This window comes from Nematolebias whitei, chromosome 4, assembly GCF_014905685.2.
Source record: "Nematolebias whitei isolate Nwh7 chromosome 4, NemWhi1, whole genome shotgun sequence".
In the NCBI taxonomy this organism is placed as follows: Eukaryota; Metazoa; Chordata; class Actinopteri; order Cyprinodontiformes; family Rivulidae; genus Nematolebias; species Nematolebias whitei.
Window position 1 is genome coordinate 52894794 of NC_056501.1, and position 16543 is coordinate 52911336.

Genomic DNA, 16543 nt, shown 5'->3' on the forward strand with positions numbered 1-16543 from the left:
CGAACCATTCCATCCAGTTCACTTTGAATTTTTTCGTCAGCCACAAATCACAAAAAAGCCTGCACTTCGGCATTAGACCACAGATTGGACATAATTGTTTTAAAAAACTATTAAAAAATATGCTCCTACAAATAGGATCGTCGAGGTTTGGCTAATGGTGGGCTGTAGAAAAAATGGCGGATCGGTTGTTTTGGAAAGACTCTACAGACTCCTCCCCCCAACCAATCAGTGACCGACAGTGTTTCTGACATCACGGCTCGGATCGCTTGGACCCCTTGAGAAGCCGGGCCAGAATTTAGGGAGGCAAGCCGGTTTCTGGAACAGTGGAAAGACCTCAAACGCACGTGAAGCGGGAAATATCCGCTCCGTGACGGTGGAAAAGGGGCATTACTGTCTGCTAGTTTTAAAAACAAGACACTTTGTTCTAATAACTCGTCTCTGTTTGTCTCTGACTTTCGACCGACATCACTACTCCTCATTCAGATAGAAGACTAAAATGCCCACTTATTTCGTAAATAGACATTTAACTGTATTCTCAAAGTCTAATGAGGTTTAAAAATCATTAATACTGTTTCACAGTTGATTTAAATGACATCAACATTCAACATTTAGAAATGGTATGACCTAAACACACATTTGATTATCAAGATATTCTAAAATAGTAATGATAATATAAAAAGAAGAGTGTTCTTTCAATTGATTAATTCAGGATACAATTGAATAGTCTCTTGATGAGATAATTTGTATTTCTGGATTCAAATCAATGAAATAACAGTTCCTGTCCCCTGAAGGTCTTCAGAGACAGGTTGAGGCCGGAGGCCTAGTTCACTACATTGATAATAAAAAAAAACAGTATTAACGATTTTCAAACCTCATTAGACTTTGATCATACAGTTAAATGTCTATTTACGAAGTAAGTGTGCATTTAGTCTTCTGTCTGAATGAGGAGTAGTGGACCTGATGTCGGTCGAAAGTCAGAGACAAGTTATGAGAACGAAGTGCCTTGTTTTTAAAACTCTCAGACAGTAAATAAGAACTAGCTGGCACCTGCATCCTCTCATTTCTTCAAAATATTTCTCCGTCTGTACTAACCGGTTTTTTTTTTTTTTTTTGATGGCCTCCCTTCTCCCCTTAGAGCCATCCTCTCCACACCATTATTACGAAATATTTATTCTAGTGATTATCTAGTGTAGGTTTTTTTTTTTTTTTTTTTACTAACCGTTCTTAAAAAATTCCTGCTGTCTCCTGACTCCTAGTGACCCTCTGACATCAGTAAAACTACACCCCTGCTGGTTGTTTCAACCAATCAGGAAGTACCACGTAACAGGATGGGGATAAAAGGCAATGCTTCTTGGAACTATTCAGTCTTTCCGAGTCTTCGGAGTCTTCGCAGTCTTTTCTAGTCTTCCGAGGCTTTCCAGTCTTGCTGGAACTTTCAGTCTAAGATGAGACTCAGTCTGATGGCGAGTCGTACAGGAACTTTCAGTTCTTACTGAAAGTCAACTAAGTGACGGATGGATTTGACCATGTGCCAAGGGTCTCTCCATTCCAGCGTAGTCACAACCTGCCTCGGCTGTGACTCAACCCGAGCATTAAAAGCTCAACTTCTAAGGAAGCTTATTCTGTTGAACTGAGTACTTCGTCACGATTTCTGATGACCCCAGCTACTCTGACCGGAGACGCTGAAAAGGGAGCGTACCAATGGACCTCTGTTCTGGAGTGGATGTATCCACCATCTCAGGTAACAAGCCGTTGATGCCCTGAAGTGTACCGGAGGGCTGAGCTGGATTCGGAAGAAGGGTGCCATTTTCTGGTTCAACACATAACTTTCATCCATCTAAACTTCCTCTATAAATCTATTCCTTCTCTTTAAACTTCTCTATTCGCCAGTAAGTCAAGCTAGATGCCTTCAGAGATGAATCAGTCTCAATCAGTAATGTTCTGTTGTCTTGTTTAGTAAATCGTGTCAAGTTTATTAATCAGAAACAGATCAGCAAATCAATGTGTACATGTTTTGATGTTAAATTTTGACTCTGTTAAATAAATGACCGCATTTATTCTGATGGGTCAAAGATAAAATGGCGTCTCATGTCACTGACTAAACACTCCACTCACAAGTTATCTCGGTCACATGGAAGAAATTTAACTCGAAAAAGAAAATAATCCGTTGTAATTGAACAATTAATATTCTTTGTGCTCGAACTAGCTTTAAGAATAATTAATTAGTAGTGAAGCTAACAGCTACCTCACTACATATATCTAGACGATACATCATCCGACCTGCACCATATTTTTTGTGTGTGATCAGTGAGCACTTGTAGACACATTGGTGGTGTTGTTTAACATTTCACTCCAGTGCGCCCCCTAGATTATTCCAACAGTTATATCTCAGTGATACATCATCCGATCTGAACCAGATTTTTTGTGCATGATCAGTGAGCACTTGTAGACACACTGGTATTGTTGATTTATGACTTGACTTAAGCCCGGCCCAATCAGAGAAGAAACTAATGATTATTGGGTGTCTCTTCCAGCTTGGCACTGTGTAAGATATAAGACTAAAATCATATTTGCTAACTGCTGATTGCCACATATGACATGTTGAAACTCAAAGGAAATCCTTTACATTTGCTAGAAAACAGGAAGTGACAGTAACTCCTCTCTGAAAGGTCAGATTTTAGCCAAACTTGTAAGGCTTGCAGTTGGACTCATAATGATATGGGCGGAAGGTGATTTCAAAGATTCGGCATATGCGCACCCTGGTGGACGCATGCGGGTATGGCATGAGAGCGTTCATGATGGCGACTGGGAGGCGTTGCTGGAGCTCCCGCGTTCGCAGGTGATGTCGAAGGTTCAGAAAATATGCAACCTGGTGAACGAGCGCGGGATATGCACGAGAGCATTCGCGATGGCGACTGTGTGAAGTCGCTGGAGCTTCCGCGGTCGCCGTAAGGCCGGAGCGGCGCTATGGAGCGAGGGCCTTCAATGCTGCTTGCAGCTTTCATTTATTTTTGATTTTGATTTATTTTTGATTTATTTGTTGATTTGCCCGGCCTATGAAAATCATATATGGGCTGCACTGACCCTGATCAGACCTGCCCCACAGAGAAAACCCCGCTCCCTCATTTGAATAGAAGAACATGAAATAAAAGCGATGGGGTTCTCTGCAGACCAAAAGTGGGCGTTTTTGGAAAATAGGCATTTGTAGAGGACAAACACTGATTAGCTAGCTGTATTTGCTGGCTCTTTTTGTAAGTTACGTCAGCTCTTTTTGAAAACTGAAGGCTTCTAAGAAACAGCGTTATATCTGCTGTCAAATACAAGAAGATGCTCTAATGTTCTTGGGTTGGAGCTGAAACATGGAGTAGAATTGACCCTTAAAATCTGAGACAGCTGAGGAAGTTAACCAGTAAGCAGAAATACCTGCTCCAGTTGCAGAAATCTTACAGAAATTGACAATCACTCATCTGCAGTGACTGCTTTAAAAGGCTGAACAAGAAAATGTGAAGTTAAAGGTAACATCCTTTGTCCCAAAGCCAGTTTAAAGGCTCCAGTATACTTGTGTGTCCTGTCAGCTGCGTAGAAACTGCAGACAGAGGGTTGAGGCTTCATGCTCAAGCACCCACCCGGAGCAGCTCCAGCCCAGCTCCACAGTAAAGGGGCGTTTACCTTTGGGACAAATTGAGTTTGCCAATTGGTCATTTGCTGGCATGCCTACTGGATTGATTGACAGGTCAAAAAAAAAAAGCGACAGCTGGCAGTTCCAGCGACAGCTGGCAGTTCCAGCTGCAGCAGTGTTCTGTGTTTATATGTTGTTAATAAAATGTTTACCCCCCCCCCCTCCAAAAAAAAAAAACAGGGAGCGCTGACCCTGCAGCCCACACATCTGACCAGCCCACCAAGAAATCTCCAGACCCTCCTGCAGCCACGCTGGACCTGATTTTAATTCTCTTGTGACAAATTCCTTCATTTCTCACCATTTCAGTCATGGTGCCAATGGAGGAGGAGGAAGAGATCACTTGCCTCTTGGGAAAAAAAAACCTAAAGAAAAGGCCATTAAACCAGATCAGGGATGAAGAATGGGAATTAAATACATCTGTGTTGCATACAAAACAGTTCGTCGCCGGGCAGTTTATTGTGCGAAACCGAGTATGTGTACGAGGTCATAAAAATTGAGCTTTGCACGGATATGCCTTGCGGGCATCTGCTTCTACTCTAATCTGGTACGCACGGACCTCCGCGGACCCAAGTACACATGAGTATACTGGAGACTTAATTATCATTTTTATTTTGGTTACTTTATTTTTACTTCTTTATGAATTGATTGTAACTATTTTCACATTATTCAACAACTAAAATGGATTTTTTTTTTTTTTTATGTAATGGCTAGGTATTTAAAAAACAAACATTTAGCCCTCCCCACTACCCGTTTATGTTGCTCTTATTTTGAAATGTTACCGGAAGTTCTGTGTTAAGAGAGGCGGAAAGACAAGTTATGGAGACACTGTAAATGTCGAACCTGAGTCACCGCCAATGTCGAACCGGAGACGCCGCCAATGTTGATTCGGAGACGATGCTAATATCAAACCGGTTAACACTATAGACATAATTCAGTCAACCTTTATTTCTACAGGTAAATCCCATTGAGCCTCGAGGACTCATTTACAAGAGAGACCTGATTTCAACAAAGAAAGATGACAACAATGGACAACTGCAACAACAATAAACAGTTATAAAAAATCATACTGCAGGGTTATTATTATTATTTTTTTTTACAAATAGGATGGCTAAAAGGAAAAGGTAACAACAACAAAAAAAAAAAACAGCTAGATTATAAGGTGAATGTAAAAAACTAAAAACAGGAACATGTCTGCATTGGTCCCTGCCAGGAGTCCAACAGATTCTTAAAGCCACTTAGAGAGGTCAAAGGTCGAGAGCTTCAGGTCTTTTTACAAGATAGTCCAGGAAACAGGAGCGGAGTAGGAGAAGGTCCTTTTGCCTAGTTCAGTCTTCACTGAGGGAACACTGCAGGTAATAATGTCCTGAGAGCGCACGCCGTAGCTGCACTCACGCAGAGACATGTAGGAGGAGATGTATGAAGGCAGCAGACCAAGAAGTGATTTAAAGATGAAAATGTACCAGTGAGAGAGTCTGCGTGAAGTTAATGATGTCCAGTTAACCAGTGAATACTGGGTGCAGTGGTGGGTACGATAATCACAGCCAGTTACGAATCTTAGTGCACCATGATAGACAGCATCCAACATCTGCAGCATCCAACATCTGCTGCATCCAACATCTGCAGCATCCAACATCTGCTGCATCCAACATCTGCAGGGTTCTTGTAGGAGTGTTCATGTAAATAATGTCACTGTAATCAATGGAGGGAAGGAAAGTCACAGATACAAGGCGTTTTCTAGCATTCAGGGTTAGACAGGATCTGTTTCTGAAAAAGAAACCCAGTTTAACTTCCAGTTTCTTTACCAAGTTTTCCACATGGAGCTTAAAAGAGAGATGTGAGTCGACCAAGATACCCAAATATTTATGGGAATAACAAACTCAATGGGGACACCATTTGAGGATAAAATCGAAGGAAGAACTGCAGGGACCAACTTCCTATTTGAAAAAAGCATCCCTTTGGTTTTGTCGGCATTTAGGACAAGTTTGAGGCGAAACAAATCAGTCTGGATGTTGTTGAATGCAGATTTCAAAAGCTGGAAAGCCTTAGCAACAGTTTTAGCTCGACAATAAACAACTGTGTCATCAGCATACAAATGTATGGATGCATTAGGGATGTTTTTACCTACATTATGTATGTAGATTGTAAAGAGAGTGGGTCCTAAGACTGAGCCTTGTGGTACACCATTGTTGACTGTTAAATAACTGGAGGAAGTACCATTATGTTGAACACATTGCCTCCGGTCTGAAAGATAGTTAGAGAACCAACCAATGGTGTGTTCTGAGAAACCAGTTTCTGAGAGTTTATGACACAAGATGTTCTGATCCACAGAGTCAGAATCTTTAGACAGGTCTAAGAAAAGTGCAGCACAATAATCTTTAGCATCCAGAGCTTCAACAACGTCATTAAGAACCTTCAGTGAAGCAGTGGTTGTGCTGTGTTGTTTCCTGAAACCAGATTGATGTGGAGGTAAGATGTTAAATGAGTCCAGGTAATCTTTGATTTGAGAGTTTATCAGTTTTTCTAGAACCTTGGCTAAAATGCAGAGTTTAGAGATTGGTCGATAGTTGTTCAGTGAGGTGGGGTCACCTCCCTTCAGCAAAGGAAGAACAAAGGCTGTTTTCAAGTGTCTGGATGGAGTTTTGTCTTATGGAGAGATTGAAGATGTGGGTCACAGGGACTGTGATGATATGAGCAGCCAGCCTTAAGAAATAAGGTGGAAGTTCATCAGGACCTGCAGATTTTTTAGGATCAAGATCTTTTAACAGTTTATTGACCTCACTGACTGAGAATGGAGAAAAAGAGAAGCTGTGATTAACTGAGGATTGACTTGTAGGAGGGATTTGATTTGTAGAAGTTTGGTTATTAAGTGAAGTGGCTGATTTTCTGTTAGTAACTGTGTCAAATAAAGAACTAGAAGCAACAATAATATGTTTGTGGTCAACACAATCTGCCAATAATTCCTTTTTCTTATCGTCCAATCAGATGTGACCCTCCAGTAATGCCTTGTGTTTTATCGTCCAATCAGATATGGCCCTCCAGATATGTCAGCAGAGATACCTACTGGAAATAAAAATCACTTAAAATTAAAAACGGGGTTAAAAAATAAAAGCCCCTGATATATGTAAAGTAGCTTTACAAAATAAAAATGTCACAAAATGAAACTCCATTATTAAATAAATAAATAAACAAATCTTGAATTAAATCAATCAATCAACCTTTATTTCTACAGGTAAATCCCATTGAGCCTCGAGGACTCATTTACAAGAGAGACCTGGTTTAACAAAGAAAGATGACAACAATGGACAACAGCAACAACAATAAACAGTTATAAAAAAGCATACTACAGTTTTTTTTTTTTAACAAATAGGATGGCTAAAAGGAAAAGGTAACAAAACAAAAAACAGCTAGATTCCAAGACAAATGTAGAAAACTAAATAAAAATAAATCTTGAAATAAAAAATAAATCTAGGAAAAAAACTAAACATTTTCTATTTAAATGTTTTATTTCATGGGAACATTTATTTATTTAATGGAATATTTATTAATAATTTTTAAATAACACTATGTATTTATTTAATTTTTTAACGAAATGGCTCTCCAGCATCAAGGTCTTCTCAATATGGCGGCACAAATTCTCGTTTGTACCAGGGTAGAGGCGGCCATTCCAGTGTTTCTGTAGTTCGGTGGCACACGACCCACTGCTCATGCTCGTTTGCTCCGTGGATAGAAGGAAGACAAAGACAAGGGTCCAGGAGCAAAGTTTCAGCTGTAACGTAGTTTTACCTCTTTGAAGAACATGCTGTTCACCGAAAGCTAACGAGATGTGGAGGCAGCAAGTAACACAGCGACCGGATGCAGCGGCGAACGATTTTAAACAGGAACTGTGTCGTTCCGGGGAGAAGAACCGCAGACGGAGGAACGTCCTGCGTCGTGCTGTTTTTAATCCCGACCATCAGCTGCAGATAATAGGTCTGTGTCTTATTATTCATGTTGCCCTTCGCTCAACGTCAACTGTATTTTGTGGGTTAGCGTTTCCAACATTCGGAGAGAAAGCTGCTGCTATAAATCAGACTATAAAGATGGCGGCAACAACCAGCCGACCCCAGGGATCAACTGGATCCTGTGGATCCTGTGGACGTGTTCAACTAAAACTGCTGTAAATGTGGAGCTCCAATCGTGTCAGGTGGGAGGTCATCTCAAGGGCTGACCTCCTTCACTTAAAATAAACCGTGCTAAAGTTAGTTTGACTTAAAATAAGTAATCGGCTTGGACTTGAAGATAAGATGAGCACGCTTTATTGTTCAGTGTGATTAATAATCAGATGATGAATGAAACCGATACATTGATGATATTTTCTAACCAGAGCTGAAGAATCATGCTTTTGTTTTCCTTCTGGGAAAGATGTTAATTTCAGAAACTTTATTTTTAATTAAAGCTACAAAGTGTTTGTTGTTCATGTTCTATTTTGTCTATAAAGTTTGATACCATTAATGACACCATATTTCAAACACAAACTAGAATTGGTGGGAAAGGTGCAGCACCCACACCTGCCTCCACCCTCATTTGCCCCACGCTGGGCCCTCAACCCCCACCATCTGCTCCACGGTTGCCCTAGAGGGCAGCTCTCTCAGAAGGGGTTCTCTGCAGACCAAACGCAGGCGTTTCTGGAGAACGGGCGTTTGTAGAGGGCAAACATGGATTAGCTAGCTGTATTTGTTGGCTCTTTAGGTAAGTTACGTCAGGTCTTTTAAAAACTGAAGGTTTCTAAGAAACAGCGTTACATTCAAGGGCGTCGGAAGCATCCGTAACGTGGGGGGGACACAATGATGTGTGTGTGTAAATAAGTGTACAGTAATGTACAAAAACAGCAGCATTTCACCCAGAGTTCCATTAATTCCATTTAAAGCATATTTCTCACCAAGTTGGTATAATTTCAGCTGTGGGTTTTAAAGACATTTCAACTTGAATGCACCTGAACACACAGAGTCTCTTCCACCTGCAGCGTCTCACAGCGTCACACTTACTGCTAAGCTAACATGCTACAGACGTAGCGCTGCACTTCTCTCAAGCATCCTCCTCAACATCTACTCCACAGACTGGGCAACATCTCCTCTCGTTGTATTTTAATAAATAATCAAAATAAGAATGCGCAATGACTTTGGCCTTTTAGGGGCGGAGATTTGAGTTGCCAGATCCAAACGGTCAAGATGAGAGAGTTCCCGGATTTTGTTCCGACAGGGTCCAGCTCAAATTAACCACTTGTCTGGGTACAATGAAATATGAAGCATCTAAAGCGAAACCTGCTCCCATTTGTCAAAAACTTCTGGTCTCAATTAAAGATCATGAGTCCTATAACGACCCAGTGATGGACTTGCGACCTGTCCAGGGTGTCCCCCGCCCCTAGCACAGTGATTGCTGGACATGGGCACCGGCGACCCCCGTGATCCAAAATGGAAGAAGCTGGTAAAAGATAATGGATGGATGGAGATGTAACAAGATAATGGCCCAAAACAAAAGCTAAAAACAAAATTTGCTTTTTATTAGTGCTCTTCTATGAGAGCTGATCTATGAAAGGAGCTGAAACATGGAGTAGGATTGACTGTTAAAATCTGAGACAGCTGGAAGTTAACCAGTAAACAGAAATACCTGCTCCAGTTGCAGAAATCTTACAGAAAATGTCAGTAACTCATCTGCAGTGACTGATTTAAAAGGTTGAACTCGAAAATGTGAAGTTAAAGGAAACTTCCTTTGTCCCAAAGCCAGTTTAAGTATCATTATTATTTTGGTTACTTTATTTTTCATTCTTTATGAATTGATTGTAACTATTTTCACATTATTCAACAACCAAAACAGAATTTGTTTTTTAATGTAATGGCACAAACATTTAGCCCTCCCCATGCACTTAACGAGGACCCTCACCAGTATGCATAACGCGAGAACCGATCAACAGAGGACGCCATCTCCTCTGTGGTCCACACTGCTCTCACTCACCTGGAGCAGAAAGACTCTTACGTCCGTATGCTCTTTGTGGACTTCATGTCTGCTTTCAACACCATGATCCCCCAAACCCTGATGGACAAACTACTCACACTAGGACTAAGCCCATCCATTTGTAACTGGGTCCTGGACTTTTTAACAAACAGACCACAGTCAGTGAGGATCCACAACTTCTCCTCCTCCACCATAACCCTCAGCACTGGCTCTCCTCAGGGATGTGTGTTGAGTCCCCTCCTGTTCACTCTGCTCACATATGATTGTGCAACTACTCAACCAGGCTGTCATAATATAAAGTTTGCAGATGATACAGCGGAGGTGGGATGCATCACAAACAATGATGAGTCCAGCTACAGGCAGGAGGTGATAAATTTCAGCAGGGCTACATCCTCCCCCACCTAAACATTTCAATGTCCCCACCAGACTTAAACAACCACAGCTTATCTGAACAATAGCTACAATACATTACATTCTTCTGTTACTGTTGACATTTGATGTTTGGATAACTAATCTGGATCAACATGCCTCTATAAAATATGGAAACTGGTCTATCTATAGCCCCTTATCCACAGGGCCTTTTGGTGCTCCTATGTAACTAGTTCGGGCCGATTGCGTAGTGTCTCCACGGTGCCTTCAGTGGTGGAACCCGCACAATTTTTGAGACCTACTTCTCTGGGGTCCCAGGTCTGGTTCTTGTTGGGTCCAGATGTGACGTCAGCACACTGTCGGTCACTGATTGGTCAGGGGAGGAGTCACTGGATCTTTCAGAAACTTTTCAAAACACCGGTCCGACATTTGCAATTTCTCAGACCGGAGTAGCGGCTGGACTTATTTTAAAGATTTAAAAACAATAATGACAACACCGTGGTCTAATGCTGAAGTGCTGGCGTTTTTTTTTTTGTGCTTGCTGGCCGACGACAAAATTCAGAGCGAGCTAGATGGAGTTCCGCCGGTCTACCTGGGTCCTCTCCACCGCAGCGTCGGAGCCGGGCAGGGCGTCATCTCCTCAAGCTAAAATTTATCTGTGGAAGTAAGTAAAAAGCGATATTTACTGTTACGTTTTTTTGAGTTGAAAACTGCATAAATGGTGAAAGTCTGTTTTCTTCGAGAGAAGCTAGCTGGCCGTAGTTAGCATGTAGCTTCGTGTAGCTTCTCATACCGTTATATATCGCCGGGACATGAATTTTATGTCATTACAAACATCCCAGTCGAATGTTAGATACAGTAGGAATGAGTGACAGACCGACCAGCCGGCAAAAAAAAACAAAAAACCCGCGACTACTGCCGTGTTCTGTTCAGCTAGCATACATCGTCAGACCGCCATACGCGTAGCACTGATCGCCATACTCGTAGCGCAAACTGACGGCTACATCTATCCGCAGTGAGAGCACCATACACTTCTTTTTAATTAGCCATATCACACTATCACGTAGCAGTTAACCTGTCAAATCATCATATTTTGTTATTAACCGCTGTATGATACCCTGACGTCTCAATCCGCCCTGAATAACAGCTGTATTACACTCTGAGTTAGCAGTTAACCTGTCAGATCATCATATACTTTGTTTTTAACAGCTTTATTACACCCCAATGCCTCAGTTCGCCCTTACTTAGCAGTTTAACAGCTGTTTGACACCCTGAGTTAACAGTTAAGGCAGCAGATTGATTATATTATCCTTATAATGTTTAAATTCACAAAGCTCGGACTAACTTCACTTGCACAGTTCGCACATAAACAAACAGTTTTCGCTCCACCTGAAGTCGAGCACATATTACACGCAAAGCATCACCAAAACGATTTACTTACGGTTCAGGAAATGCATTGCACACTGTAAATTGTGTAAATACACAATAATACCATGTGTACTTTGCACCAAAACAATTTACTAACTTACTTTCTGTTGTATCTTACAGTGTAGGATGATCATACGGCTCCTCTGAACGTCACAGGCTTATTGTAAAATGTGCATGTGCGCGCATGCGTATTAACTAAATGTATGGGGGAGTGGTGGCGCAGAGGTTAGAGAGGTGGGCTTGTGATCCGAAGATCGCCGGTTCACGCCCCGGCCCCGACAACATCAAAATTGTGGGTGGGGTAGGTGAAACACCCACACTTGCCCCCACCCTCATTCGCCCCACTCTGGGCCCATGAGCAAGGCCCTTAACCCTTAAATGTGCTCCCTAAACAGGTCTCTCTTGAAAATGAGTTCTCGTGGCTCAATGAGACTAACCTGGATAAATAAAGGCTAAATGGAAAAAAAAAAAAAAATGATACCATCACATGTATGCTGAATGGACAGAACACCGGCCAAAAAACCCCAAACTGACATAATTGGTGTGTAGCTTCGTGTAGCTTCTCATCACTGTAGACAATATCGCCGGGTATCTAACATGTGACTGTTCTTACAGTCAGTAAACACCAGCAGATGTCCACAGTAGTGAAACATACGATCGTCAGCACTAACTAAACAGACCTGTGTTAACATGTAATGTGAATCATTTCAGGTTAATCAGTCAGTCCCTGTCTGAAGATCCTCTACAGCCGCGGGTGTCCTTGGAGAAGGATGGGGCAGTAATGTGTGGCCACTGCACTTTAAAGCAAGTATGTCATGACACAAACATTCAAAACTTGAATATTACAGATAAAAACTAAGGATAACGATGTTTAGAGGAGATTATAACAATTAAATTTTTCTTGTTTGTCAGATGGGGATGTGAAAACAGCCAGCCAGACATATGAAGCCATCGCTGGACCGCAGCATCAGGACCTGAGAGCTTGTGCCTCCAGACTACACATCAACTGCAGCGGCCCAGACCTCGGAGCTTCTCCGGATGCTCTGCTCTCCTGCACCTGCTGTGGTGATGGTGTTTGGAAAATAAAATGTCCACATTGTGCCAAAGATGCTGGAGACCTCGGTGCCTCAGTTAAGAAACATTTCTGCACTGACAACACAAACGGGTCCTATGAACTCAGCAGAGGTCACACAGGTGCACCAGGTACAAACTCAGGTGTTTATGACAGAGCAGGAGTACTGTGACTTCATGGTGTGGTCTGGGTCAGATTACTTTATTCAGAGGATTGTGTCTGATGAATTGATTGTGTGTGTGTGTTTGTATATATATGTATGTATTAGGGGTGCACCGATAAATCGGCCGGCCGATCGATCGGCCCCAATTTCCTTAATTTGGGGAGATAGGCGATCGGCCGATCTTTAAATGAGAAGCCGATTTTATCCACCGATCTTATCTGCCTCCGGAAAGGTCTGAAAATCGGCTGCTGTCCCCTTTTGCTCCACTGTGAGAGCTCACACACAGGTCACTCGGAGCAGCCATGTCGTCGGTTTGGAAGTTCTACGCTGTAAAAGAAAATGAGCCAAAGATCGCAATTTGCAATTCGTGTAAAGCCGAAGTAAGTCGTGGTGGAGCCACCACCAAAACCTTTAATACAACAAACCTCGTTCGCCATTTAAGAAATCACCACGCCGCCAAGTATGCAATGTTTGAAGAGAGCAACCATGCTAAGGCTAATGCTAAAGCTAGCGCTAACAAAGAGGCAGTCGGTGGGTCGCTGTTAGCTTTTATGAGCAACGAAAAGAGCAAAGCTACCACGAGGAAAGTGATGGAGTTCATGGCATTAGACAACCAGCCATTTTCAGTCGTTGAGGACAAAGGTTTTAGAAGCTTGATGCAGCACGTGTGCCCACGATATAATATGCCGAGTCGGAAATATTTTTCTGATGTTGCATTACCGGAGTTGTTCAGCCAAGTTTCGAGAGACACCCGCAGCCTGCTAAAAGCTAATACAAATACACTCAGCTTTACAACAGACATCTGGACTTCTGATGTAAGTTTAATGTCCATGTTAAGTTTTACTGCACAGTGGATTGACGAACAGTTCGAACGTCATCAAGTACTCTTAAACTGTAAAGAAATGACGGGGTCTCACACTGCGTCCAATAGTGATGAGAATAGGAGCGGATTTGCCACGAAATATAGCAGAAATCAGCAACAAACTCAAAGCTACGCTCGGCAGAATGCAGATCTTAAAGTCATCTACCTGGAAGCTGCAGCAGAGGCGTTCCAGCAGGCAGAAGAGGAAGCGCTGCTCCCGGCTTAAGAGAAGAGGATGCCGGGCGGGGGTTATGGTGAGGCTATGAGCTAACGCTAAAGCCGGTAAACTCCCCATGCCGTCTCTCTTTCTGTCGAATGTCCGCTCGTTGGACAACAAGGTGGATTTACTTCGTCTGAGAGCGGGCGCCTCAGAAGAGATGAAGAAGTGTGCAGTGCTTTGCCTCACGGAAACGTGGATTACAAGTGAAACGCCGGACTCAGTCTTCCAGCTGGATGAAAGACTTTTATTTCGAGCGGACCGCTGCAGCGAGCTAACGGGGAAATCACGGGGGGGCGGAGTGTGCATTTACGTGAGTAAGAGTTGGTCCACGAACTGTACTGTTGTAAATAGCTCATGCTCGAAGGCTTTGGAGCAAATAACAGTGAAATGTCGGCCACATTATCTACCCCGAGAGTTCACAGTGACTTTTATCACAGTTGTTTACATTCCTCCGGACGTTAATGCTAATGAATCACTACAGGAGCTTCATGATATCATCAGCTCGCTGCAGAGCAAACACCCCGAGGCTCTTTACGTGGTAGCCGGAGACTTTAACCACGTGAATCTAAAGGACTGTCTCCCAAGCTTTAATCAGCATGTGACGATTCCGACACGTGGAGACCGCACGCTGGACCGTGGAGACCGCACGCTGGACCGTGTTTACACGAACGTAAAAAATGCATACAAAGCCGAACCCCGCCCCCACCTAGGACTGTCAGACCACATCTCAATCTTCCTGGCTCCTGCTTACATGCCCCCGCTGAGACGCTCCAGATCGGTACAAAAGAAAGTTAAATGTTGGAGCCAGGACAGTGGACCCATACCGAGAGATTGTTTTGATCGAACAGACTGGCAGGTTTTCAGAGAAGCTGCTGAAAATGGAGGTTCGCTTGATCTTGACCAATACACATCCTCAGTACTGGGTTACATTAGTACATGTACTGACACAGTCTCCACTATCAGAAATGTTAAAAGCTACCCAAACAGAAAACCTTGGCTGAATGCAGAGGTGCGTACCCTGCTGGAAGCCAGGAACACTGCCTTCAGGTCTGGAAACTCAGAGGAGCTGAGTAGGACATGAAAAGAGCTGGTTGCTGGTATTAAGAGGGCCAAGGCCGCATATGCAAAGAGGATCGAGGGTCAATTCATCTCACAAGACCCTCGGAGCATGTGGAGGGGCATTAAGTGCATAACAGATTATAAAGGAAGGAGCGAACAATGTCCCAAAGACCCATCTCTGCCTGATGCCCTCAACAAGTTCTATGCACGCTTTGAAGACCCGAACAGACCACCCAGCACCAGACTCACCTCGCCACCGGATGAAGAGCATCTCAGCGTGACCTCAGCAGAAGTAAGGAGTACCTTCAGGAGGATTAATCCGCACAAAGCAACTGGCCCAGACAACATCCCCGGAAAAGTGTTGAAGGAATGTGCTGATCAGCTCTGTGAGGTGCTGGCAGACATCTTTAACACCTCACTTACCCTGGAGACAGTTCCCACCTGCCTGAAGACTGCCACCATCATCCCAGTCCCAAAAAGCTCTACAGTGACTGGTCTGAATGACTATCGGCCAGTGGCCCTCACCCCGATAGTCGCTAAATGCTTCGAAAAACTAGTCATGACTCACATCAAAACAACCATCAACATCAACGAGGACCCTCATTAGTACGCATACCGTGAGAACCGATCAACAGAGGATGCAATCTCCTCTGTGGTCCACACTGCATTCAACCACCTGGAGCAGAAAAACTCTTACGTCCGTATGCTCTTTGTGGACTTCACATCCGCCTTCAACACCATGATCCCCCAAACCCTGATGGACAAACTATCCACACTAGGACTAAGCCCCTCCATTTGCAACTGGGTACTAGACTTTTTAACAAACAGACCACAGTTAGTGAGGATCCACAACCTCTCCTCCTCCACCATAACCCTCAGCACTGGCTCTCCTCAGGGATGTGTGTTGAGCCCCCTTCTGTTTACTCTGCTCACATATGATTGTGCAGCTACCCATCCAGGCTGTCACATTGTAAAGTTTGCAGATGATACAGCGGTGGTGGGATGCATCACAAACAATGATGAGTCCAGCTACAGGCAAGAGGTGGAACACCTGGAGAGCTGGTGCAGAAAGAATAACCTTCACATCAATGTGAAGAAGACAAAGGAGATGATTGTGGACTTCAGAAGGAACAAAAACATCTACACCCCCCTGAACATAAGAGGATCTGCGGTGGAAGTGGTCTCCAGCTACAAGTACTTGGGTGTACACATGAATGACAACCTCAGCTGGAGCAACAACACCACCAGCCTGATGAAGAAAGCTCATCAGAGACTCTACTTCCTCAGACGGCTGAGGCGAGCTGGTCTGGGAAGCTCAGTCCTCACCTCCTTCTACAGGTGTGCAGTGGAGAGCATCCTGTGCTCCAGCATCAACGTGTGGCATGGAGGCTGCACAGCTGCAGAAAGAAAAGCTTTGCAGAGAGTGGTGAAGGCTGCACAGAAGATGTTGGAGTCAGCCTCCCCACCATCACAGACATCTACACCTCCAGATGCAGGAAGAGGGCCACCTGCATCATGAAGGACCCCACCCACCCAGCACACACACTTTTTGCCCCACTCCCCTCAGGAAGGAGGTTAAGGAGCATTAAGTGTAGAACCACTAGACTGAGGAACAGCTTCTACCCTGAGGCTGTTAGACTCATGAATCTCTAACTAGAATAATCACTGTGAAAAACCATATCATGTTGCTGCTGATCTGT

At 43.5% G+C, this 16543-nt stretch overlaps 1 protein-coding gene across 1 annotated transcript in view; it reads left to right on the forward strand.

Moving 5' to 3' along the window:
- Window positions 1–7351: 7351 nt before the first annotated feature.
- LOC119408322 overlaps window positions 7352–16543 on the forward strand; it is a 33759-nt gene continuing 24567 nt past the window's right edge. Inside the window, exon 1 of the mRNA XM_037675120.1 lies at window positions 7352–7648. Within this exon, the coding sequence (XP_037531048.1) occupies window positions 7501–7648 (148 nt within the window). The 5' untranslated portion in view covers window positions 7352–7500. The remainder of the gene's footprint in view (window positions 7649–16543) is intronic.